At 37.4% G+C, this 26,430-nt stretch overlaps 1 protein-coding gene across 1 annotated transcript in view; it reads right to left on the reverse strand.

The window, feature by feature from the left end:
- The window catches only part of nlgn2a (neuroligin 2a), a 194,457-nt gene that overhangs the window by 39,646 nt on the left and 128,381 nt on the right, over positions 1-26,430 (reverse strand). The window contains exon 4 of the mRNA XM_081353185.1: positions 23,180-23,329. Coding sequence (XP_081209311.1) covers positions 23,180-23,329 — 150 coding nt within the window. The remainder of the gene's footprint in view (positions 1-23,179; positions 23,330-26,430) is intronic.

The raw sequence follows: 26,430 nt of genomic DNA on the forward strand, positions 1-26,430 counted from the left end.
ATAGAGCAATAGCAAGCTAGCTTTGAAAGCATAAGATCCCACCCTCCCTTAAGAGCTTCTCCAAAGCCACGCCTCCTTCAAAACACATGAACGTGAATCTGCAGTCAAATGCTCAGAACTTGCAGGGTGTTACAAAGACCACTTAAATGTGAAAAGCTCAAGGAAAATTTTATTTCTCATGCCATGACTCCTTTAACTTGGAATTTCTCATAAAACAGTTGTGGATAAAGCACTGTTTCCATTTCAACAAAACTGTCATTTCCTGAGACACTGCTGCAAAATATCTGTAATAAAAATGGAAGTTGCTGCATAAATGTGGTGGAGGTGAACAAAAAGGTCAGGTGATTGAAACAGATGAATAAGGTAAAATTCTGAAGAGCCCTTTAATGCAGGACAGATTTAGTCTCTCTGTGTGTGTGTGTGTGTGTGTGTGTGTGTGTGTCTGCACACCTGCTGTCACTCATTCTAAGTGAATATGAAGGCCAGGACTAAACAGCGGCTAATGGAAGCTGACGAGAAAAAGCTTATTGCTGTCTGAACCAGCTAGTAACACACACACACTTGGAATGTGTCTTGGTTCAATAGAGATTAGCCTTTATGCAGGAACAGTATTTGCACATGGTTATAACACTAGCAGCCTGTGAGGGTGAGAATCTACAGCAGGCCAGAGGTGTGAGAGAGGTGCCAGAGGGACCACGAGTGTTATAAAACAGTGTAAATGTGAAAAAAAGTTATTGATGAATCAGAGTAGAAGTACACTCCTGACACATCTCTCACCGGGATTAATTTTCATAAAACGAACACTTCATTTTTGTTATGTGCACATTAAAATGTATAAACCGTTTATGGCTTCATCATTTAACTTTGGTACTTTTAAAATCCCTTTTATACATCTTAATTTTTCAGCCAGACAGAGTTTCAGCCTTAAAGCACGAAAAGTGTTACGCTCACTGATCCGAGACATGGCTGAAGATCCGAAACCAGTCATTTATAATCCAAAGGTTTATTAGGGTTGTCCAAAGAGTAGCCAAAAGCAGACAAAGGTTCAAACATACAGAGATCAAGATAATCCAACCCAGGGTTAAAATATGAACAACCAGGTAGAAGACAAGAATGCAGGATCCAGGACAAGAATACATGCGCTCAGACACAGATACATTCTAGCAAAACTACACAAAGAAGAGACCACTTAAATAAGCCAGAGAGACCAAACAAGATAACAATACACAAGTGTGCTGAATGAAGCCATAATGAGTCCAGGCAAAGGATTGTGGGGAATGTAGTCCTTAATAATAACACAGAGCCAAAAGGAGTGTCCTCTGGAGGATGTGACCAAAATCATTATAAATATGTGAATATAGTTTGTATTAAATATTACATTTATACAGCTATGATAATCTAAACCATGAGTGAACTATAAACACCGTAAAAAGTACAGACTTGGATGTTTAAGTCATTTCAACTTAAATTACATTAAACTGACTTTAAAAAATGAGTTGAATCTTGTATAACCTATAAAAAAAGTAGAAAATGAACTTACTTTAGTTAATGCAATGCAAAATATGTTGTCATAACTTATTGATCATATAATATTTTACAGTGTACAGTGTAAATTTGCTATCACAACATTTTTTCTTTTGTCAAATCAACTTAAATAATTGATGTGGTTCAGACAACATAATATTTTGAGTTTCTGTACCAACGATGGTACCAACGTTAAATAGAAATCGCTATATTGCTAAGTGTGATTTTAATTTGATAAGTATGTCAGCGTTGTGTTTCATGACAAGCGTCATTAAGCGATTCGGTGTGCATTATTAACAAGAAGAAACGCGTTTACTCTAATCACTGATCTGCATTCTGCATGAGATCGCATTACACCAGAGAATTCAAATGTCACGAAAGGCTGATTCAGGTCTGGGCTGCGTGTCCCAACAGCATCGTGAGCTGAGTTGATTGTAGAGACCATTGGTGGCAATTGTTCTACGATCTACTTAGGCATACAATGCTTTTGAGAAACGCATTCATCTCTGTCGTCTGTTCAACACAGCGCTGTTGTCTTTCAGAAATATGGTCGTCGTAAGAGTGCGTTGTTTGCGTTACCTCGCATGCATTTTGATACCTACCAACGCATAAGGAAAATATAGGATTGAAAATAATCCAAGATATTTGAAATGAACAAAGATATTTGCTTTACTGTTTTCCACCCCCTCTTTCCCCAATGACCATTTGGAGTTCCTAAAGGCACAGAGGGGCTGATAGCGATCAAGGCCTGTAGGCCAAGATGTGTGTACTTCAGGGGTCGATGAATTGTCACACCTTTAGTACAATGGGGGAAGTTGTAGTTATCTGATTGGCCAGCTTGAATGTCTCACATTTGGGTCTTAGTCACATGGTCAGGGAAGGATAAAAGAAGATTGTAACCGTTGTACTGGCTTTTTTGATTCTCGGGCCCTTCTTATCTAAACCCTTCTTTCTCTCTCTCTCTCTCTCTGGTAACATTTTACATATATGCTGGGTACAATTAATGGTATAAGTTATTATCATCTCATACATCTATTTTGTAACTATTTTAAGTGTAACCCTAACCATATATTGTCATTAAATCCTTTCAATTACAAATAATGTGCTAAATAGTTTTGATTTGCTATTGACTTTGAAGTGCTACCTTTTGCAATAAAATATATTCATCAATATCTAAAGCAACGCTCTCCCACATATTAAGCTATTGTAACTGTCGTTGGTATAAGTAGCAGTGGGTGGTAATAGGCAAGAAATGTACAGTTTTCAACCATCTTGCTGACAACGTTTCTTTAGTCATTCTGCAGTCTTGCAGCCTGAACCCCTGCAGGAAATCCACCCTTACAATATACTGTATATAAAAAGTATTATTTTGGTGAGTCTTGAGATTCAGATTGAGATTGAGATTATTCTTTTCTAGGTGGGTCCTGGAATGGATAAGTTTGGGAACCCCTGATTTATATGTGAGCTGTTGTCTAGTAAAATACATAATTTGTGATGTGGTTGAAATGACACTTGTTGGTTTATAAGAATTACAATTGAAAGTAATATAGTCTACATCTTTTAATTCTACATCTTTTAATTCTGTAGCGATGCATGCATGTCTACTTTTGAAAATTGACTGATAGACAAATGAAACTAGTGAGAGAGAGAAATCTGTGTTTTAAGAGAGATTATTAAGTCTGCATGGCCAAAAGTTGCCATAGGTGTAGAAACACCCATAAGTAAGGAGAGGTGGAGAGAGAGAGAGACATAGATGAATGAATCTGGGGTTTAGGGATGTTAGCCACTGAAAACAAAGGGGATAAAGCAACGCGAAAGGTGAAAGGGAATGACAAACTGGTGAGACGGGAGGAGAGCAAAAGGAGACAGATGCTGCTGTGGTGATTTGGATAGACGGATGGCTATTAATGTTTGAGACGAGGGTAACGGAAGTAAAGCAGACAATGAGAGGATGATGGATGAGGAGGAGGAGTGGGACGGAAAAGTACAACAAGCGGAGAGAGAGAGCATGAACAACACGCTTTCCTGGCGAGGGACAGTGAAAGAGAGAGAGAGTGTGTTGTGAATGTACTCTGACAGGCTGTCATAACAGCCACGGGCCTGGACCTGTCAGGGCAGAGTGCACAGAAAAGAAGGATAGAGGGAAGGAATGAGCGAAGGATGGAGCCAGAACTCCTGAGACTACATGATACTGTTCTGACTGGTCAGTAAACACGTCCTGCCCTTGTCATGAAATCTGTTCAGCTGTTGAGCTTGAGTGAATTTCCTGTGAGGTATTCATTGTGGACTGATCTCTTGACTGGGAAAAAAGCATAATGTTCCTGATTACCATCTTTAATAAAGCATGGGTAGTATGAGTGTCATCAGTCAAAACAGTGATGATGCTCACGAAATTACCTCATTTATTATTCAGCTCTCTGGAATACTTTATTCTGATTGGTCAATCACTACACTGAGGGGTTCCATCCCTCAATAAAAACAAAATGGCAAGAAACAGAAAGAGTTGGGTGAGGAAAATAGAAAACGTTACATTGTTGATAAATATTCTTATTTATGGGGCTCTATGTAGAAGCCTTGTTATTAGTGACACCGGTGGCCGTTGAGTGAACTACAGCCAGCAACTTGTCACTCGTGCTCAGACTCATGCACACGTAACGCACAAGAGACTGAACGTGACTCAATGACCCAAAATATGATACACTGCAAAGTTCTTTTTTGTTCTTTGCTTAGAAGTAAAAAGAAGTTGTAAATATCTTTGCTGTGATATACTGTTAACAAACATGCTGACGCCGTTCACGCCGCTGAGAGTGACGTTTAGATGAATATATAAATATGTGCTGCACACTTTCCTCTCAATTACAAAATAAACACACAACAACAATGACAGCGGTGAGAAAACATCAGTTCAGAAAGCCTCTGATCATAGTGATGTGGAAAATTTTCATCACAAGCTGCTTACACATTGTCAATAAAAAAGCTATTAAAGGTGCAGTGTGTAAAATTTATGAGGATCTATTGTCAGAAATGCATGATAATATACATAACTATGTTTTGAGTGGTGTATACTGAACCATTATGTTTTTATTACCTTCGAATGAGCCATTTCTATCCACATACACCGCGGGTCCCCTTACACGTTAAGTCGCCATTTTGAGCCGCCATGTTTCTACAGTAGCCCTAAACGGACAAACTTCTCTACAGAGTGCGTTTCGTCACTCTGTTGTTTTTCTTCTTCTTCGTTGGTGTTTTTAGAGGCAACTTGCACCGTCACTATGTTGAACACGCACAAAGAAGTAGTAGTAAAGTTAGTTAAACTAAACTCCTTGACCAGCGTAGCTATTTACTATTAGCTATAACTTAGCTGCTTCACTACTCTTACCTTGTACTAACTAGCATGCACATAAACTAGCTAAAGTCAGCAAATAAAACACTGACACAATGATGAACAGGTAACAATAATATTCACAATAACATAATTTTACTGAATAATTAAGTAAATATAATTTCTTATTTTATCTTTGTAAAGAAACCTTGTTTCTTGACTGGTTACTCTCTGCTGTCTCAGATGATGATATGTTTGTCCTTTTTTGGCCACCGTAGCTTCTTCGAAAGAGAGGGGTGAGCGGTGGGCTGAGCCGTTGGTTGCGCAACCAAACTGCAAGATGCCGCTAAAATCTACACACTGCGCCTTTAATACATTCTTACATAAAGCCCCTTTAACTATGACATCACTGGCTAACTGTACAATATTCCTAATGGATATCGCAATCTAATTTATTTTTAAACAGCTTTTGTCAGGGTTGTGTGTGTGTTAGTGTGAGGAACATGTCTTAAGCAGACCTATTCTTCTGTATACTGATTGCTACATTGTTTTCAACCTATCATTCTGGCTAAAGTTTATGAAAGAATTTTCATTTTATGGTGATTGCATGAGTGGACAATAAGGTGTTTGATCCAATTATGCTCAGCAGGAGATTTCTGTTCTGTGACTCACCCTACATGAAGTGATTTATACACAGTAAGTGGCGACATTAACTTCTACAGGTTTCAGTTTACTTTTTATAAGATACTAAGTACTAAAAGTATATACTGCACAGGTGATGGTTAAGTACATACTTTTAAGTATGTTACATACAACCCAGTCATTTAATTGCCTCTTGGCTCGACCCTAGATGAAAGGTAATGTCTTAACTCGATAAAGAAAATCCACTGGAAATATACTGTAAAAATAATTTTTGTACGTAAAACATTTATTTTCTTTCGTCAAAAAAACTTAGATTATTTATGTGGTTCAGAATCAGATAACATAATTAAGTTTATGTTGAGTTAATGCAATGATCTGATTAACTTAATTAACTTAAGTTAACCAACCAGGTTACTTTTTTTTTTTTTTTTTAGTTAAACCAACAATATTTTTTTTACAGTGTAGTGCACCATCAGGGTAAAATACTATTTAATATACAGTAAATATTGATCATATTTGCAATTAACTAATTCTAATCTGAATCTAAATACAACTAAAACTCAAGAATTGGACTGTATTAGATGCATGCTGCCATGAACTATTTCTTACAGTGGAGACAAAATCTGCAACAACAAAAAAAGTTCATACCCTTGCCACCGCAAATGCTGACAATCACTTCCTGCAGTACAGATTACATTTAGGATTATAAAAATAAAAAGTTTAGGATGGATTAGAACAAGAAATTCCTCACACTCAAAGCAGAAACATTACCACAAGACTAAAGCCGCTTTTCCACCATCGGGCCAAACCGTTCTCGTTTCTTAACCATTCCATTCCGTGCCGATCCGGCCCAGCCGATCCGGATAAGAATTCGTTTTCCACTGTGGAGTTGATAACGGAGCTCTTTGGAATGTAATACAAATGCGTCAGTCGTTGCCTTGGTAATGCAAAAGTTTACAGACATGAGATGTAAATGGCGACCGAGTAATCTATCCACTGACCTACAAAAAGTTGATTTGAGCCCTTTACAGGCAAGACATTACAGGCAAAACACTCTTATTTTCATGTGTCTGTCAATTTTGAGATTTGGGCCTTTTTGGCTTTTCATAAAGTGTTTTTTCAGACTAGTGGACAGTTTTATCTATTTATGTCTGAAGATTTTAATTACAGTACATATCTTTAAAAAGTCAGAAATCTCCACTTCAGTAGCACTAACATACAAACTTTACACTTTTACTTCTTATCTATATTCTGAAGGTTTTTTACAGAGGGGTTTGTGGGGGGGGGGGATTTTTGTTCTAGAAATGTATGCATATTAAATTAGATAATGCCTCATTTACATATTTAAACATAACATTTCAGAAAACTTTTTTTTTGCAATTCTTAATGTAATCAATCCACTGAGGAAGTTTGGTGGTCTCTAGTAGTTTAGTTCTTTAGCCTATTCACCTGGGGTTTCTTGATTTAAATGGTTGACAGGAATGATTGCTCCATCAAATTACTATGTAATAAAAATATAGTTTTATGTTAAAAATAACTTGATGTGCTATTGAAACCAAAATACATTTTGTATAGACTTTATCTATTTATAAAAACAATAAAATAACAAAATAAATTCTTTGTGCATAGCCTAATTAATATTCATATGGCATTTTGTGACATCACAACCAGCATGTCTGTGAGCCGTCCCACACTTTTTGAAATAAAGTGACACCAAAGGCATTACCTATTCAGGTTCAGTATAAGGTAATCCCACAAAATGACAACATTAGTTTAGAGTGACAGTTCTCGGTTGACACACTCGGTAATTTTCTTCACACGAGTAATTTCAACAGTATTGTTGAAGTGAAGTGCTGGGTGCCAACTCCCAGCTCCATATTGAATAATACATCATATGAATTTATACATATTTAAAAAGTATGCTAGAAAGCAAATACAGCGTAAAGCAACGAAATGCTTAATGAAATGAAACTGGTGTGTAGATACGAATGAGAATGACAGACTGATTTGACAAAACTGAATGAAAAACTGATTGTGCAAATGTATGTATGTATGTATAGAATGAGAGACGGAAGAAAGATGAGGTAAAGCTACATCTTTAATTCAGCACAGTACATAGTGCCATGTGGTTATAAAATGTTTCAAATGAGACAGCTAAGAAGATGTGAAGCAATATTTCTGTAATTTCCCCCTTCCCTTCTTCAAGGGTATTTCAGTCCCACGCATCTTAAACTGCATGCACTTCTTTGATTTGATCTGTAACTGTTCCGCTGGTCCCGCGTTCCACGTGAGAAGTTCAATATTTGGTGCAAATCCAGAATGATTAAACAAAAGCAAACGCCGGTGGGAAGGAAAAGACGCTGAGACTCCTCAATCCAAGGACTGCAGCCAAACTGTCAGCTTGCAGGAGAGTGTCTTAATTGGACTCACACAAACACACAGTCAGCCAGGACTCCAGTGTCTCCAGTTATCAAAGTCTCTTATCTCAGGTTACGCTTTTGGACTTTTCAGGATGTCATTTTATCTAACTCAGATGTTACAAATTTCTTTTAATCTGAAATTAATTCTGCACCTCAGAAATAAAGATTTTCACACACACACACACACACACACACACACACACACACACACACACGCACACACACACGCACACGCACACGCACACGCACACGCACGCGCACACACACATATAGAACTGAACTGAATCAACACTGAACTAACTTGTGTGTGTGTGTGTGAAAATCTTTATTTCTGAACAATGACACGACTTTTTAGAGCTTCTTTACAGTAGAATTGAATTCTATTTGCATCACTGCTTCTGTTGTTTTCTTGTTGATCACTGTAAAGCTGCTTTAAAACAGTCTGCACTACAAAAAATGAAATTTATTAGGCTTCAAAATAGGAAGCTTTAGATAGTTCAAAATGAAGATAAAATGTCACTTTATGGTTATCACACTTTGTGGAATACGTTTATCGTTAATGAACTACCTGTAGCCTACGCACACACAAACTGAAACTGGAAAACACCATGTACTATAGCAGCAATACTCCTTCCTTATTCTTTTCGGGCAAAGATTTGACTTGGATTTCAATTGTTTACTAAAAGTTCTTGCACAATAAAAAAAACCCAAAAAAAAACCTGTGTTGCTCCATATTTCTTTTGCTCTTAAAGGGAAAGCTAATCCGTAAAGGTTTTTGAAGGCATTTCAATAGTAAAACAGAGCAAACCATTACAGAATAAACAGGGGGAGCTTAACGAATTTAAATATCTACAAATTTATATATATACTCAAACATTTATGCTTTTTGTGTTAAATTTGTATTATTCAAACATAATGTAAAATATTTCTTAAAATGTTTTTTATTTATTTATTTAATTAATTATTGTAATAATTTTGCGTGAACAAGGCTGTGATTATATGATGACTTTTCATGAGTAAACACAGCTCAGCGTTCTATCCTCAGTGGAGGGGAACGTTCCAGAATAAAGCAGACGTTCATTGATTTAGAACACTTGAATATCGTACATTGATCAATCAACAAAATAAAAAATACGGTGGATTGCATTGACTATTTGCAGTGCTCTTCTAGATAAAGCTAAATTGAATTAAAGCGGCTTCTCCAATAAAACGCATCCCTAGACGGCAAACCTATATGGATCAAATGCTGCTTGCAACCTTCATGAGTCAGGGTGCCATTTGAACACCATTCAGAATTGAATTTAGAATGCCTTTTAAATTCCAATTCAATTCAATGTAAATTTTAATTGAGTTTTAAATGAGGTAGAAACCGGGTTGCAGAATTCAAATTCAACATTCTAATACAGATAGATAGATGGATAGATGAACAGATAGATATATAGATAGATAGATAGATAGATAGATAGATAGATAGATGACAAAGTTACAAATATTTTTGTTTGAAATCATTTTCTGAGAGCTTCACGACGAGCAGAGGCGGCTTGAATAATCCCAATTAGAGGAAGAGGAATTATAAAGAAAACAAATGAGATACGACCGGATTTATAAAGCCAAACATCTCATTGCTGATTCTACTCGTTCTCTGTCTCCTTTAAACTGTTTGTATGCAGAAGCCGTAAGCTAGAATTCATTATCAAAAAAGCTACTCTGTCTGCATTAAGGATGGGGACAACAAACACATGTTGATTTCAAATCATATACTTGTGTTTCTAGCACCGTTCCGACCAATCCCGCATGGACACGGGGGCTCCCGAACACCTGATTGGCTCAGCACTAGAAGTGTGCAGCTTCCAAAGGCTTCCATTAGTTTCCGACTTCTTGCCAAGACTCACTGCTGTTAGATACTTTAGAGCAGTCTGGAGGAGAACGCCTTGCTGAGCACCGCAAACTGAAGAGGAGGGTTTGGGTGTAAACACGCCCCCCCCCCCCCCCCCAAAAAAAAAACTAAACAAATCCTGCTTCTATGGAAAAGCATCGCTGGAATAAATAAGGACTGATAATAGCCATGGAGGTCTTTGTCTCTGTTCAGCGGAGTGTGTAAGGTTTATTAAACACAGACAGTGGAATGAAAGGAGACTGGCAGAGATATCAGCGTCCCCTGAGAAAACACGCTGACAGGAAATGGGCTGCTTCCCCAGAATGCACCAGTTAATTGGTTAATGAGTTAATGAGTTAATTAGCATGAAGCAGCTTGCAAACGTGAAATTTTGCACCAAATGAAGGGTACGTGCGCGAGGGCACATGGGTATGCAGCCGTACATGTTTAAACACACGCAATATGGCGTATGCAAACCTGATTACGCCAAATTGCAGCCTGAAATGAACCTTAAACCACCCCCTCTATCACCATATGCTGCTTCCCATCAGTCATCCATGCGGTATGTGTGTGTGTGTGTGTTTAACCTGCAGTAATTGCGGCTTTGTGCAGTTCTTTCCGATTTAATTTGCATGCGAGGAAAATGGGAGCTGAGGGAGGGGCGGCAGCTGATCTCCACAGTCATGACCTTAGAGAGAGAGAGATGGAGGATATAACGGCAAAAGGCCAAGAAAAACTGAGGGACGAGAAAACTGACATTTCCGGATCAGTTTATAAATCTAAATGGGTGGTTAAAATGAAATCATTTTGGGGAGTTGACTTTGGATATTTGGACTTTTTAAGATTCCTTTGTCACAGTGCAGGCAAAAGGTGGCATACTTATACATTCATATAATTAATAAGCTAAAATATTCATAAAAATATCATGGAAATGTCATGCGTCAACCACCAAACGATGTCGGGTGGAAACCTTGTATTTCCAAAAACTCTTCTTTGTAGAAAATGTAATTTTTAAGTAATTAAACACTGCGTTGTCAAAGTTGATATTGTGCCTTATATAAGGTCAGACACTTGCATGTGGCATTATTATTAACATTTTACCGAAAATCCAGCGAAAAATACCAAAATTAGAGAATAATGGACATGCGTGTTTTGTAAGTGCCTCACATTATGTTTTCACTAACTTTTAGGTTATAAAGTTTATTGTAGCTATGTAGGCGCTCAGTTTTTTTCTGTCATTTGACCAAAATCTCATGTTATAAAAGACAAAGTGCTTCGCACACACTATTTAAAACAGTATTGGCTATAACTCAACAATGACAAATACAGACTAAGACACTCGTCTCTGCCCCTTAAATACATAAAACATTAGCCATTACATATACTATATATATAGTGTTTATTGAGTAAAGAAAACGCTGTAAGTTTACAAACAAACAGTGGATGTTAGCCTTAAGTTCATACACGTTTCCTAGGAAAATGCATTAACTACAGAGTTGTGAACAACTATAGAAACTTTTCCTAAGTCTGATAAAAAAAAAGCTTCAAAATAATATAATATACTGTAGCTATCACACATTTCAGGGAACTTTGAATATAGAGCATGAGTCATGGCACTTTTATGAGGATTTTGTGTCACTGTGGAGCTTGACAGTCTCAGTCCTCATTCACTTTCATTCTATGAAAAAGAGCGGCAAGGATATACTTTAAAAATAAACCTATTGTGTTCCACGAAGAAGAGAAAGTCATGCAGGTTGTAAAAAGGCTTATGAATTATGATCAAAATATGAATTGTTTAATAATCCTTTTTGTATAAAAAGTGCTATATTTCTTTAAAAGAAATGCCGCTTGATGTATAATGCAAAGACATTCATACATTTTAGCTGCTGCTTAAAGTGTAACTCCGCTTCGTAATGTTACAGTGTCGGTAGTATATGTAAATGAACAATGTTTACTCGTTCTCTGTTTCCTGGATTGAGAAATTCACGTTTATTTGTCAGCAGATGACATTGACAGCTCCAGGGCTTTCGTCAAAACTACAGATTATACTTCTGCATTTTTGTATCCTCGCCCACAGACAGTCGATCAGCAGAGGGTTATTAACAGAACGGTTATTGTAAGAGTAGGTTTATCGCTGAAAATTGTATCGTACTTTGTCTACTCTTTAAAAAGCTTTATGGTAAAAATGGAACACTGTGCAACAGCTTTCTGACCTCTATGACGTGGCGTTTTTCTGACAGTTTCTTTCAGTTTTCCCCCTGCATTTGGCATAAAACACAGTTCATTGTCATCCAGTTTAAAGTTGACTACAAACACGGAGGTTTTTCTGATTTTCTGTAGCTTTATAATAATGTTTCAACGGTCTGGATCCTTCAATGGAAACCGAAAGTAACTCACTCCTGATAAACGTTGACTCTTTGAATTCTTGCACCCGTGATCAACACAAGTCGACATAACTATGACTAAAAGTTTGCTCTGAAGTATTTCAGACTAAAGCAAAGCGGTATTTGACTCTGGTAAGCTTATCCACAGCAGATGGTGGGAGTGGCCTTGGATGACAACATGCCCAGTGCATTATGGGTGTTGAAGATTTTTACTTATTTATAAAAAAAGGAAGACAACAGCTTTTTTTCTCTGTTTTCTCTAGCACAGATACACATTTTTCGCCTTTCTACTGTATAGGCCGCAAGTTTTATTGAAAGCCCATTTTGCCAGCGGTGAAGTATCACTTTATGTCTCCAATTACTGTCTCGGTCACTGTACACATCATTGATAAAAGACCGTCTACTGATTCTCTGATGCGTTTTCAGCATATGCAACGTAATGGAAAGAAGAGAAAGCTTCATCCCTGTTTCTTCCTCTCCTGTTCTTCCATTCCCCTTGTGTTGTAAATCCTTTCTTATCTTTCACACAAATTCATCCATATTTTATTAACGCTTTCCCCCTTCATTTATTCATCTTGTATCCCTGTCTCTTTAGTTAGGCAGGGGCGGCCCTCAGCTGTCAATCAATCTGGTCACACTTGCCAGGGGTCACATCCTCCACCTGTCCTTCAGCTTATGCAAATGAGTCTGACAGCCAGTATCAATGTCACAGATGCCGCCCGGTGTGTATGTGTGGTTAAAATGCTACAGACATTCAAACACCTCACACGCAGAAAAGAGAAGAGACAGGTCGAGAAGAAAAGAGCAGCAAGAATCCTGAAAAAATCCCAGTTGTGCTGTCCAGAAAGGATTTGACCAGAGGCCATACAATGTAGTCAGTGTGCACTAGAAAGGGAATAGAGAAACATCAAGACCTCTTAACTCCTATGGAAGACATCCAGCCACAGACCACAGCCGTTCATAATCTGGATTCTGAAACTACATAAAGAAAAGTAATTCCAGAAGCTTGAGCAGAAGCCATATTTATTTAAATGCAAATGAAAAAGGGTCTGTAAGTGATATACTTAGGCTGTACTGTTGTGTATACCTTCACTCAAAAAATGATTTGTTCTTAATTAAACGAACCTAACAAAATTGATGCGAACATTTCCACACACTTAATAGAAGATTCTTCAAATTGACTTCCATTAATGTTAATGTAAAAAAATGTTTGACTTAATTAAAGTTCTCGTAATGGAAACTTAACTGAAAAAGTAAACTCTACTGAGTTACATAACTCGGATTAATTGAAACATTCAGAAAACTACAATATTTTGCAGTAACTATTATCCTACAGCACATACACATGTGCTAACATAACTAGCAAAAGCTCTACCCTATATAATAATACCCTACATAATAATCTTGTTCAAACAAACAAACAAATAAATAAAAGAGACTGAACTTCAACATTTACTGTCCTTATACAAATGTGAACTGGGAAAAGATCATATAATTATAATTTTCAAATATAATATAACTTAATTTTTAAATATTTGTATTGAAATGTAAACAGAAGATTAAGCACATCTAAACAAATATAATCAGCTAGTCAAATACTAATTTCTTTTCATGAAATAAGTTAATAGATGTATTTTTTAAAGATTTTTTTAGCCATTTATTGACATGGATAAAAAATAAAGTAATTATTTTAATATGTTTCTTGAAGTTCACTTATAATGTTAATAAAGTTTTTTGCAAAATGCTCAGGACAAACATATGATCCGGGACGCCATTATAATAAACCATCCTCTTGTTTCCGACACTTGGATCCTTCTGAAGTCCCTACAGACACAGATGAACTATTTAAACAAGCGAACGTTCTTCCACTCGTCCATCAGTCCTGTCGTCGACAGACTCAAGTGCGTGAAGTACGTCAGAAACTGAATGTGCATCTGTAAACTGTATCAGTGTAGACAGCGTCAGTGAATATAATGGGTTTTGACATGACGCTCACATCCAGTGTAGGAAAATGTCAGCCGTTAAGCGACTGAACGCCAGTGGGCGGAGCCTATGAGGAGATGATGTAGAACTATTCGTTGATATCTTGATGAATAGTTTGTCTCTCTTGATAAAAACGGAATAACTCTGAGAGTTTCTGGTGAGTAATGGAAGGAACTGACAGAACGGAGACATAAAATGATACGTATAAAAACAGAGCTGGAGTATTGTTTTAGGATCTGTGTTTATTCTATATGCTAATACATACAAAATCCAAATCCGACAGAGAGCTGAATTCAACCGTCAGTCAAACTCAAGAGATGGCTGATACATATGGGCCTGTGTGTCCTTCTGTACCCATTTAAAATCCACGTCTGTAATTCCCACAGGTTAAAGCACCTGTCAGGTGGAAAACTCCAGCATCCGAACACAGACTCGCTCTATAAGCACAAAAGTTGTGTCAGCTGTTTGAAGCGAAGTTGCTCAAATCCGAGCGGATTCTCTCCTGTCTGTCAGAAGCTTGAGGAAACTTATCTCCAACTATAATGGAGCCGTAAGTTTTCAAGAAGTTATAGGAAATGTGTCTAAGGTGTAACACATCCATCAGTGGCGTTAATCTTTTTTAAAACTGGAGAGAGGAAAATACAGTTTTGGTGTGTGACTGGAAGAAAACTTCTGATGAGGGAAAATTAAGAAGGAACAACCAAATAAATGGATGAAACAAATGAAAAGAAATGAACGTGTTTCTTGCATAACCAGTAATGTGTTTGTTTGTGTGTGTGTGTGTGTGTGTGTGTGTGTGTGCGTGCAGTAGTGCAACTCACTGCTTCAAGATCAGACAACTTATTAACGTCATCCTTCCATCTTCTGTCTCCTTCATTATTTTTTCTCCCTGATCTTTGAGTCTTGCTTTTTTCCCCATCTCTTCCACAGACTCGGAGTCAAGAGGCTTCTGCTTATCTGTTCTGCCTTGGGTTGCTATGGAAACTGCCCGGACGGTCAGGATTTGGAGTCCGGCTCTTCGTTCACGTCTTAATATCTCCCTCAACCTTGTCAGGACACACGCTCACACGTAAATAAGACCCCCGCAGATAACTATCAGTGAATGTCATCACTCTTCATAAACGTCTATTTATTCATTACATGTTAGTCTGTGTGTGTGTCAAACAGCAGCAGATTTCTTCAACAGCACTAAAATTGTAGTTATAAACATGCAACACAATTTCAATCTCTCTTTCTCCTTTAACCTGTAGTGAATCTCATAAAAAAACATGTCCAGACTATATTTCAGCTCAAAATTAAACTAAATAAATAGTTTGCTTAAGGAAAACACACTCCCATAGAGCTGCATGATTCTGGATACAGTGAGAATCATGATTTTTTACTTTCAAACAGTGATTATGATTCTGAACGGACAACTAAACAAAATAACATGTCATTTACTAGAGGTTCTGACTAAATGTTAATTGCTGCAGTCTATTTAAAATGTTTAATTAATCTGAATAAATGATTTTAAAAGTGAATGATTCAATGACTCACTCATAAATACTTCACTTGTTTCATTGGATGAATCAACATTTTTGAACAAATCTCTTAAATCACTGATTCAATTACAAATAAAGTCATTTGTCACCACGCTGTAACGATGTAATCTATACAATCTTTTCTCTGAAGCGTTGCGTCTCTTTCAAAAGGTGATTTACTCTATGCTGATTGCTACCACAGACATCACGTTTACACGCGAACTGTAAACTTGTATCCCAGTGCTTCTGTGATAATCTGAATTATTGTCACACAGAAATACTGATGTGTGGTTGAAAAGACAGTTTGTGAAGCTGTTTCATACCTATACATGTCAACTGCTCTCTCCGCGCCAACGCAGATCTGAGTGTTCACTGTGATCGTACTTGTCAAAGGTTTAATAGACAGACGAATCGTTGACAAGGAATAAGATCACGTGTGTGCTTGAATCGAGATCACGATCTTTTAATGATTAATCGTGCAGCTTAATCTCCCAGTTGTCATTACCATGATGCAAAAGAAAATCGCATATTGTTTAAAATGATGCTTTATTATTTACATAAAAAAGTATTTATACATAATTTTACACTTCTGATTTTTAAAACAGTATTTGAAATCATTAAAAAATACTGTATTAGAGAAGGTTTACACACGTTTTTGCTGTTGAGAACACGAGACGCAGGTTGGAATGAAAAACGAGGTCTAGAGACATTTCCTTTAAAATCTTTACAATTTTAACTTAAGCACGTTTTTAAAACACCGTGCCATGCAAAAGACGCAAGCGCATCGGTTACACACATCCATCTAGTGCGTGTTTACACTGAAAAACAATGGAAATGTAGTGGAATGGAAAAACATGTTCTATGGGTCCCTTACGGTAATGAAGTTCCTTCTTGGGAATAACAAAACCACTAAGCAAGTATATCTATTTTCTTTTTTCTTTGATTTTATGGTAAAATGTGACTCTAAAATGATTTCCAGAGATTCAGCCTCTTATGATTTTTTCAGTACTGTAAAGGTACTATAAGATACCACAGTAATTAACTATAATATATCCCTTGTAAAGTACTGTATGACTACCATATTTAATATGATACTCCACATGATACTTCAAAGACTACCACGGTTTAAAATAAATACCTCCCTATAAATACATCTTTTCAAATATCTTTTAAATCTCTTCTTTTCCACTCTCCTCCTTCAAAAACACTCACTTTATTTTCACTGTTACATTTTATATTTTCTCCATGTCTATTTCTGTCTCTCTCTTAATGCCTTTGTGAGCACCTGATATATCAATCACATATTTAGCAGAATTTCCTTTTTCAGAATACACTCCAGACCAAAGTCCGATAAACAGAAATGAGAGAAAGATCTGAAAAACAGCAGACGAACAAGAACAAAGAACAAGAGTGAAAGCTAGAATCAAATATCTACTTGATTTCAGAGATGTGTTTTTTGTATAGATCTTCTGCAATGTGATGGTTGGGGTCGAGACACCGTTTTCACTGTCAGCCAGAAAGATGCAGTGCAAGTGTTAAGCCTAAATCATCACCTCCATGGCAACCACTGTCACGGTAACGGTGTGTGTGTGTGTGTGTGTGTGTGTGTGTGTGTGTGTGTGTGTGTGTGTGTGTGGTGGTGGTGGTGGGGGGGGGCATGACTGTGTTGGGGAATATGAAGATGGCACTTCTACCTGCAGCCCACCAGAGGAAAAACAGAGTATAGCAGAAGGGGAAAAGATGTATGAACAAGTGATTGTGTCAAGGCAATGATGAATGCTGGTGTTGTCTACTGTCGCAGGGTAAGAAAAGACAGGCAGAACTACCTGAAAAGCTAAAGAGAGAGTAAGACATGTGTGTAAATAAGGAATTTATAACTATCTTTCCTTCCCCCAACCCAGCCCTTTCACTGTGTGTGTCTGTGTGTTTGTGCATGACATATATTATGTGACAGGTGATACAGAAATAATGAGCTGTAGTTTAGATAAACTGGATCCAATAGGGTTTCCGACACATGCTAACGACAGCAAGCATTCAGACATAAGTATGAGCTAAACTGAGCTTGTGGGCCAGTCGTTGAAACCAATTTAAATATACAAAACACATACAAATATTTAAAGGGAGATTTATAGTTCTGTCACCCTCAGACCGGCTCTTTCAGCTTTTAGATGTGCAACTCACCTACTAAATTTTGAGTATCCTTTGGCAGTTTCGCTGTTTCACACATATTATATGAATAGCACAATACAGTCCAGACCAAATGAATAAAGTCAGTAAAATGACATTAAAAATGCAATCAAATATAACAATCCATGAACATGAAAATGACGTTCACCCGGGATTGAAGTATGAGACTGCCTGGATCTAATTGAAATTACATTATGTAACACTTCATTATAAGGTTCAATTGGCAAGCACTAGTTAATGCATCAAGTATCATGAACTAACAATTATTATTATTTTTATTTTTTACTGCATTCCTTAACATAAGTTAATTTAGGTCTAGGGGTATATAAGATATATCAGAACAGAGTGAAAATTTATTAATTCAAAGTTTGTGATGGGCCAAAACACAATAATTGCATGGATTATTCATATTTACAGTATAAGCACACGCCAAAACATGTCCATATAAGGGCTTTCCGCACATGCTTTCCTTTCGTCACGTCTCTCTAAAGACGAGTTCACGCCTGAGAACGCACAGTAAGATCCTCGAGCAAAGAGTGCTTCAAACTCAAACACCTTTTATACAGACGTCTGATTAGCCAGCTGTACATATGCGTATCTCCGTCTTTATGCAGAGGAACCTCGCAGCTCGAACTATACCACACCTTTTCTTACTCGTATGAGTGTATAAAATAATGAAATATATTTAGGATGAAATATGTATAAAATTACATCTTAACACATTTATAAGACCACCCAGAGTATGTGATTTTTGTGTACGTGTGGTTTCAGATGTTCCTAAATTTGTTGAAAAGTTATTGATGAATCATAATTTGTTTGTGAAAATATTCGTACGCAGATTTCACACACAAATCCGTGTGTACACATGGTAAGTGAATGAGACCCAATGTCTGTAACATAAGATCTTTGGCATCTATAAAGTACACACAAAAAAAGCCTTTTTTTAAAGATTTGCAAATTTCAATTCCACCAAACTTCATCAAACTGAATTGCATAATTTTGTTTTACATATTATTCATATAAAAAAAAAAAAAAAAAAAAAAAAAAAAAAATAGAGCTTACTAAAACATTTTGTGTAAATCTTAATGGAACAATGGAATGGACCATTTAGCTTATGTGATTCGTATTTGTAAATTCAAATCCATTCAGCTTTATACAAAATGTTTTATTGAGCTCTACTTTACTCATTTAAAATTTTTAATCTATAATATGAATAACATGTAAGAATGATTCAATTTAATGGAATTTTACTATACAATTGAAATCCGTAAATCTTAGTGTATTAAAAATACCTTCCAATGGCTTATAAAATCTTCAAATGACCCACACAACCTTCAAATGACCTGTGCAACCATACAACCTTTAAAGGTATGAATTATGCATCTTCCTAAAGTCTAGAAATGAAATTGAATTCTTTCAGTTGGATGTGGTGTGACTGTAAATTGAATCCATAACTCTAATGAGCAAAGCATCTGTGTCTGAACGAGTGACAGCCTGTGAGCAGGCCAATGGTTTTATCTAAATTATAGTTTGAGTCACGTCACTCATTCTCATTTCAGATGATAGAGGATCTGCAGTTCCTTCGCCTCAGTGCTCATATTGCCGGCGCATGATAGAAGCTGACAGTGGAGAGGAAGGGCCAGTGCATGATGAGATGTGCTGATGTTAATTGTGTCCTGTCACTGCTGCTGTAAATCCTGCAGCACACACACATTTCTCCTGTGTGGAGACTAGCATGCATCAGGTGTCCTTGTGGTATGGCACGACTCAAACATAAGGACTTCAATTAAAGCTTGCCTTGCCAGTAGCAACACTATAGGCTACTGAGAAAGCTATGGGGCAATATCTTTATGTACACCACCATTCAAACGTTTCGGATCAAACATTTTTTAATGCTTTTGAAACAAGTCTGGTACAATGTAATTTATTCCTGTGATCAAAGCTGTATTTTCAGCATCATTACTCCAGTCTTCAGTGTCAAATGATCCTTCAGAAATCATTCTAATATGCTGATTTATTCTGATTATTATCAGTGTTCAATGTTAATATTTTTGTGGAAACTCTCAGGATTTTTTAATGAATAGAAAGTAAAAAGAACAGCATTTATTTGTAACATTATAAATGTCTTTACTGTCAATTCCTATATAAAAATCTAACTAACCTCAACATTTTGAACATTACCTCAGATGATATAATTTCTTATTATGATCAGAGCGGTATTGATCTGGCACAAAATACATTAGGGATCTTAATAAGGGTGACAGTATTAAACTTTAATGCACAATTTTAAGCTAAATACAACTAGAAAGCACTCTAAATTCTGTAACCGAGTGGAAAAATGTGATGACCAACAAGGTTTACCTGAAAATTGTGCAAAATAAAGATCAGCTTCAAATGAATCTGTTATGGATTTTAGTGAATCTGTTTGTCCAGACAAAAAGTTATTATACAGTGAGAATCACCAAATTTACACAAACAAGTGGTTTCACAAAAAGTGAACCACTTGATTTACATGAACCAAATTGAGTGATTTGCTAAACTGAAGAGAAATTCAGATTTCTCAACACTACGTATGAGCGCGAGAAATCTTTAAGAAAGCGTTTGAAAAACTGGAAAAGCTACTGGTTTGAAAACAGCTTATAGCTACTATATCAAGTAAAAAAAGTTCCACAAAGTTGAGTTTGTGCCCCTATTGGTTTTTTAAATATGATCTGTGTGATATAGCAGTTTGCGAATGTAAAAGGTCTGCAAAGTTGTCTTTTAAAAGAAAGAATTGATTCTGATCTGCCGAAATGAGTAGTCAGCAATTCCAGTCTCACTTCCTGTTATACAACTACGTAACAATGTAACTCATTTGCATAATGCCAGTCTAAGGTCTTCATTGGCTGCCTGTGAACAGCGTCTACTTTGACCCTCAAACACTGTAGTTGTAGCTGAGACTGGAAGAGTTTGGTTCGTGTTGTTCATGTCGAGAAGACGCTGTCTTCAGCGCTGAGAATCCACTTTGATGCTCTTCAAAAGAACGAGGACTCGCACTGGAATCGATACGGAAAAATCTGACGCCGTCGTGTTTTTTGATCTTGGATGCATGTAAACCTATTGTAGGAGACTCCAAAACAAAATCAAGAGCCTTTAACATAGCATAAGAGGGGATCTTTGAATTAACAGGTCACCGCTGAGGCCACTGCGTCTTCACTGCTCATCACACCAGAAAGACATTTTTCATCAATAATTTAGAAACACATACTCTCTCTCTCTCTCTGCCTCAATTTAAATTCCTTGCGCTTTGCATTATATCTAGAGGGGGAAAGTCTTGAGTCTATGAGAAGACAAACAGACAGTGAGAGAAAGACATTCACAAACAAATATAAGCACTCTCTTTTGCATGGCAGAAAAAACTGAGCCGAGAGGCTGACATCTCTAAGCTTCGCTATCTGCACTAAGCTTCGAACCCAAGTACATAAGGCACTAATACGCCAGAGAAAGCCACTCCCAGGGCCTTCGAAGAATCTGAGTCAGCCTGCGTCCCTTCAGCGGGATCTGTGTGTATATTACAAGCATTACCAATACAAACTGGCACCAACTATTTTGCAGTTTAGTAGTAATGCTTTGAAAATCGCAAGTGCCTTTCTTTTTTATTCCCTTTTCGTTTGTTTTAATTTTTACATTAAGCACAAATCTAAAGGCCGCTTTATCTCCGCTCTGGGCAGTGTTAAAGTAAGAAATGGAAAAATGTATTTCTAACTGCCATGGCCCAATAAAACTGTCAGAGCCAACACTAATCTGCATGAATATATCACTCTTCAATATTTCACTCTTGTGAAATAATAAAAGAAGGAAAGAGAGAGGAAATGAGAAAGGATTTAGCGCTTATAACTCAGAAACGCTCTTGTAAGACCTCAGATTACCCCTGACTACTTCCCTAACTATTCGCATTCAGCTTTGCGGTCAAAACTAATGAAGAAACTTTGACTAATGACAATAGCAGGCAGGTTCCCCGAAGAGCTATTCTGATCCAGGATTCACTTTAAGTGACTCATATATTAAGAGCAATTAAGCAGAAATGGACCTTTAGCCTGTAGTTCGTGCACAATGGGATTCGGTGATGCTCTTTTCTATAGAAAATCAATGATGCAATTCACCCAGATTTAACCATTAACTCAGAGTTAACTATCTTGACCAGGCTGCTAAAAGTGACCTCACATTAATGTTGTAGTTGAAAACATTGCCTTGCAGTTACAAGCCATAATATACCAGGTTCAAGTCAATATATTTCCCCATCTCATTCCCTCTTCTCCACATAATTTCTAGTTATTGCCCATACTATCTCCAGTGGTAAAGTTTCCCTCAATTGAATCAGTGAATTGGTTTGTTTAGACAAATGCTTGTACATGAATTGATTCACACATCATGAACCATTTGATTCACATAAACAGTCCCAATGAACTGATTCACTAATCTCAATCCCAAAGATGTGTCCACACATGATTTAAAAAGTACATGAAAACATAAATAAGAGTAGATACAGCCTGATCGTAGATAATCATAAAGGATGTGTTCACACTAGGCATGTTTGGTTGGATTAAAACGAACCCTGGTGCGATTGCTCTGTTAGTGCGGTTCATTTGAATAACTGTGAGCGTTTCCAACCGAACCCTGGTGCCACCAAACAATCAGACCGAGACTCAGAAAAGATGAGTCTCGGTCCGCTTCAAAACGAACTCTGAGAACTCGTGAAGAGCTTATAAAATGTGTAAAGGAGTCAAAACAGCGACAAGAATCCCTTCGTCTCACACACACACACAGATCTGCTGTGAGGAGACACGGTTCTGATGCCTGTCCCGAACTGTGATGGGCAACATCATGACTAGATATGCTTGAGCATTCTGTTCTTTTCAGGGTCACATCTTGTGACATCACATCCTGTTTTGGGTTTGTTTACATGTCTTTGGTCCGTGTTGCGTTCATATTTCATTCGAACCGCACCAGAATTCGTTTGAAAGCGGACTGAGACTCATCTTTTCAGCGTCCCGGTCCGCTTGTTTGGTGGTACCAGGGTTCAGATAGCAGCGTTCACACTTATTCAAATGAACCGCACTAACAGAACAATTGCACCAGAGTTTGTTTTAATCTAACCAAAGATGACAAGTGTGAATACACCCTAAAAGTATTATTTTCTTTCTTTTTTTGGTCCTGACCAAAACAACCAAGAGAAATGAACTACAAAAGTGAACAAACCCTAAATGACCCTCCATAAATGTCCTCGTGTGAGTCCAGACCTGCATGAAGAGTTAATGGGGAAGAAATTGAAGTGCACTTACCCAGAACTCCCAGCCTATAGTTCATGGTGACAACAATGACATTGCCATATGCCGCAAGCACGCTGGCATCAAACATGTTTCCGGTTCCTTCCATATAAGAGCCACCGTGAATGAACAGCATGACAGGTTTCTTCCTGCGGTCACGGATGTCTGAAAAAAAGTCACAACGAGGAGAAAGACAGGGTTGTGTAAGCGAAAACTACAGAAAGATTTGAGTCACTTTGTGAAGCTACATGACTTTTATCTGAGTATGATGGTTGGATCCTTAGTTTGAAAGTAAATAGCTGGTCGTTAGGTCACTTTTGACACTAATAAGCAGTGTTGGGCAAGTTACTTAAAAAAAGTAATTAGTTATAGTTACTAGTTACTTCTCACAAAAAGTAACTGCGTTAGTAACTGAATTACATCATTACAAAAGTAACTAATTACCGGGTAAAGTAACTATTGCGTTACTTTAAAAAAAAAAAAAAAGTGTAAATATAAGAAATTTCTTGGATACCCCAATATGAAATGTTAAATGAATTAAATAGACACTAAATAGAACATGCTTCTTAAGAAATGTACCAAAAATAAATAAATTGTCATAGAAAATATAGCCTTCTTACACATACACTAGTGCATATCATTAAAATGATAAAACTCACACACCTTTACAACTGGTAGACTGTATTGCCTACTTGAAGTATTTTCTTCCTCACAATATTAAGTTTAACAAAAAGTGCTCTCAATATAATACTGAACAATGTACCAACATAAATAATAATAATAAAATATAATCTTTTGGGGCTTTATTTTTATAACCTACAGAGAACGTCATCATCAGAGGTTAGCCAAATTCTAGTCGTGTTAACAACCGGTCAAACAAATAGCCATGTTTGAACGTTCCCTGCAGGTTATTTTGGAGTTTATGTTAGGCTATATAAACTAATTAAAACATTGCATATGATACCAATATGCTACAGAGATTATTCTAATGCTGAAATGTGTAATTTATTTATAAAGTAAAGTATTCAAGTATTTATGCTCGTTGTTCGGACACATTCGGTCTCTGTCGCGCACTGTCGAGCGCGTTCTCGGACACACTCGGTCTCTCTCGCGCACTGTCGAGCGCTTTCTCAGACACACTCGGTCTCTCTCGCGCACTGTCGAGCGCTTTCTCGGACACACTCGGTCTCTCTCGCGCACTGTCGAGCGCTCTCTCGGATAACGGTCTCTCTCTCGCACTGTCGAGCACGTGGACACACTCAGTCTCTCTCGCGCACTGTCGAGCGCGCTGGCTTAGAGAGAGCCTACTCGGATGAAAACCGCTTCAGTGAGCTCAATTATAGTAACGCCGCATTTTTATTGACAGTAACGGCAACGGCGTTGTAACGGAGGAAACAGTAATTAGTTTGATTACTCGTTACTGACAAAAATAACGCCGTTAGTAACGCCGTTTATTTATAACGCCGTTATTCCCATCACTGCTAATAAGCTCTTACTCTTTAAGATATAACAACACATACACACTCACACACACCGAGACAGATGCAGAGGTAGCTGCAATGGAGCGTCGCTATAGTAACTGCCTCAATTTGATTTCCCAATCTACCCAACAGAGGCCATTCCATCAAAGTGACTCGCTCCCATTGACTGTTGCCATGGAGATCTATTACACAGACACACATACGTTCACTTTTCGCACCCCTTGACACCTTCAATCACCACCTGAATCTCAGTCGATTTCATTAAAGCAGATAAACTGATAAAGTCAGGTGCTCCGAGATGCAGCAGGAGTGAACACACACACAAATCTAAAGCGTTTCTAGAGTAGAGCATCAAACAGACGGTCCGTCACGAAGGATTTCGGACTTATTCGCCCATAAAACACACACAGACATGTGCTGTCATACATGACTGGACACACACACACACAGTTGCTGTCACATGCACACACTTTTGACATATGTGATTCCAAGTTTCACTTGATACACACATTTATTTCAATCATGGTCAAACCAGAACACTTTTCCAAAATAAAATTAAATGAATGAAACGTTCTGTGAAACTGCATCTGTGAAAAACATTTATCAGACACATTCTGATAAATAAAACTATACATTGATAAAACTAAAGAAAGAAAGATAGATCGAATGATAAAATGATTGAACGATAGATAGAGAGATAGAAGAGAGATAATAGGTTTCTATTATAGAAACAAAGGCTGTTTCTCTTTTAGTATGAGAAAAACACTTAGAAAAACATTCTTCTGACTACTAAAGTCACTACCAGGAAATGTAATCTTCGATCACATGGGCAAATCATGTATGATATCCCACGAACGCGAAAGTGCCTTTTTCCTGGTATAAATTGCAGAATCAGCTCAAATTTGACTATTTCTCGACAATGACACAGTTTAAAATTAGGATAAAGGACTATTTGAGTACTAAATGCACATGCTGTTACTGAGCGCTGCTGGTGATGATGTTGAGATGATGTTAAAGTTGACATGAAATCAAAATTGACCCTATTTACTTTGTTAGCGCATATTGCTAGTCTTGTGGTGAACAATTAATCCGTGCAAGTTAATACACAGAATGTTTTTTTTTTTTTTGCCGTGGTAATCTTTAATCAAAATCGGAAAAGTTACTTCCGGTCTGGAATGGCGTTCCTTCTCTGATGACGTCAGTTTGACGGCTTGGGTTGAAAACGCTAAACCACTACTATGGCGTCATTTTTTTGTCAAATGTTATGAGCGTGTAAGACATGCTCACGAGCACATTATGTTATTTCACACGCGCAAAAATGAACCTTCAGTTGGCATGATAAAAGTACTCGCGCACAAATTCAACAACCGAGAGGTGTACAGGTAGCTGCGAGCGAGCGCCTGGCATACTCTCATGCTTGTACAGTGGAATCCTGCTCGCGCGCAGTGAATTTCTGCTCGCGGAGTGCTGTTTTGCTCGCGCAGTGGATTTCTGCTCGCTCAGCTGATTTCTGCTCGCTCGAGTCTACACGACTTTTGACAATTTGGGGGCGGAAACCAAGGAGGGCACTGACCCTCTTATGATTGGTCACTTTCATCATGGAAAATCTTGGGAAATCCTAACCCCGCCCACCTTCAGACGCAGCGCGCGTCACTCAGCTCGCTCTGCTACTCCGGCTATCTCTGTATATTTTAGACAACGAAATATGTGATAAAACACCATACTAACTCTTTTCGTTTTCATTTAAAGAAATCTTAAACATGATAGCCACACAAATGTGGTTCA

The sequence above is a fragment of the Scardinius erythrophthalmus genome, assembly GCF_964197995.2.
Source record: "Scardinius erythrophthalmus genome assembly, chromosome: 2".
In the NCBI taxonomy this organism is placed as follows: domain Eukaryota; kingdom Metazoa; phylum Chordata; class Actinopteri; order Cypriniformes; family Leuciscidae; genus Scardinius; species Scardinius erythrophthalmus.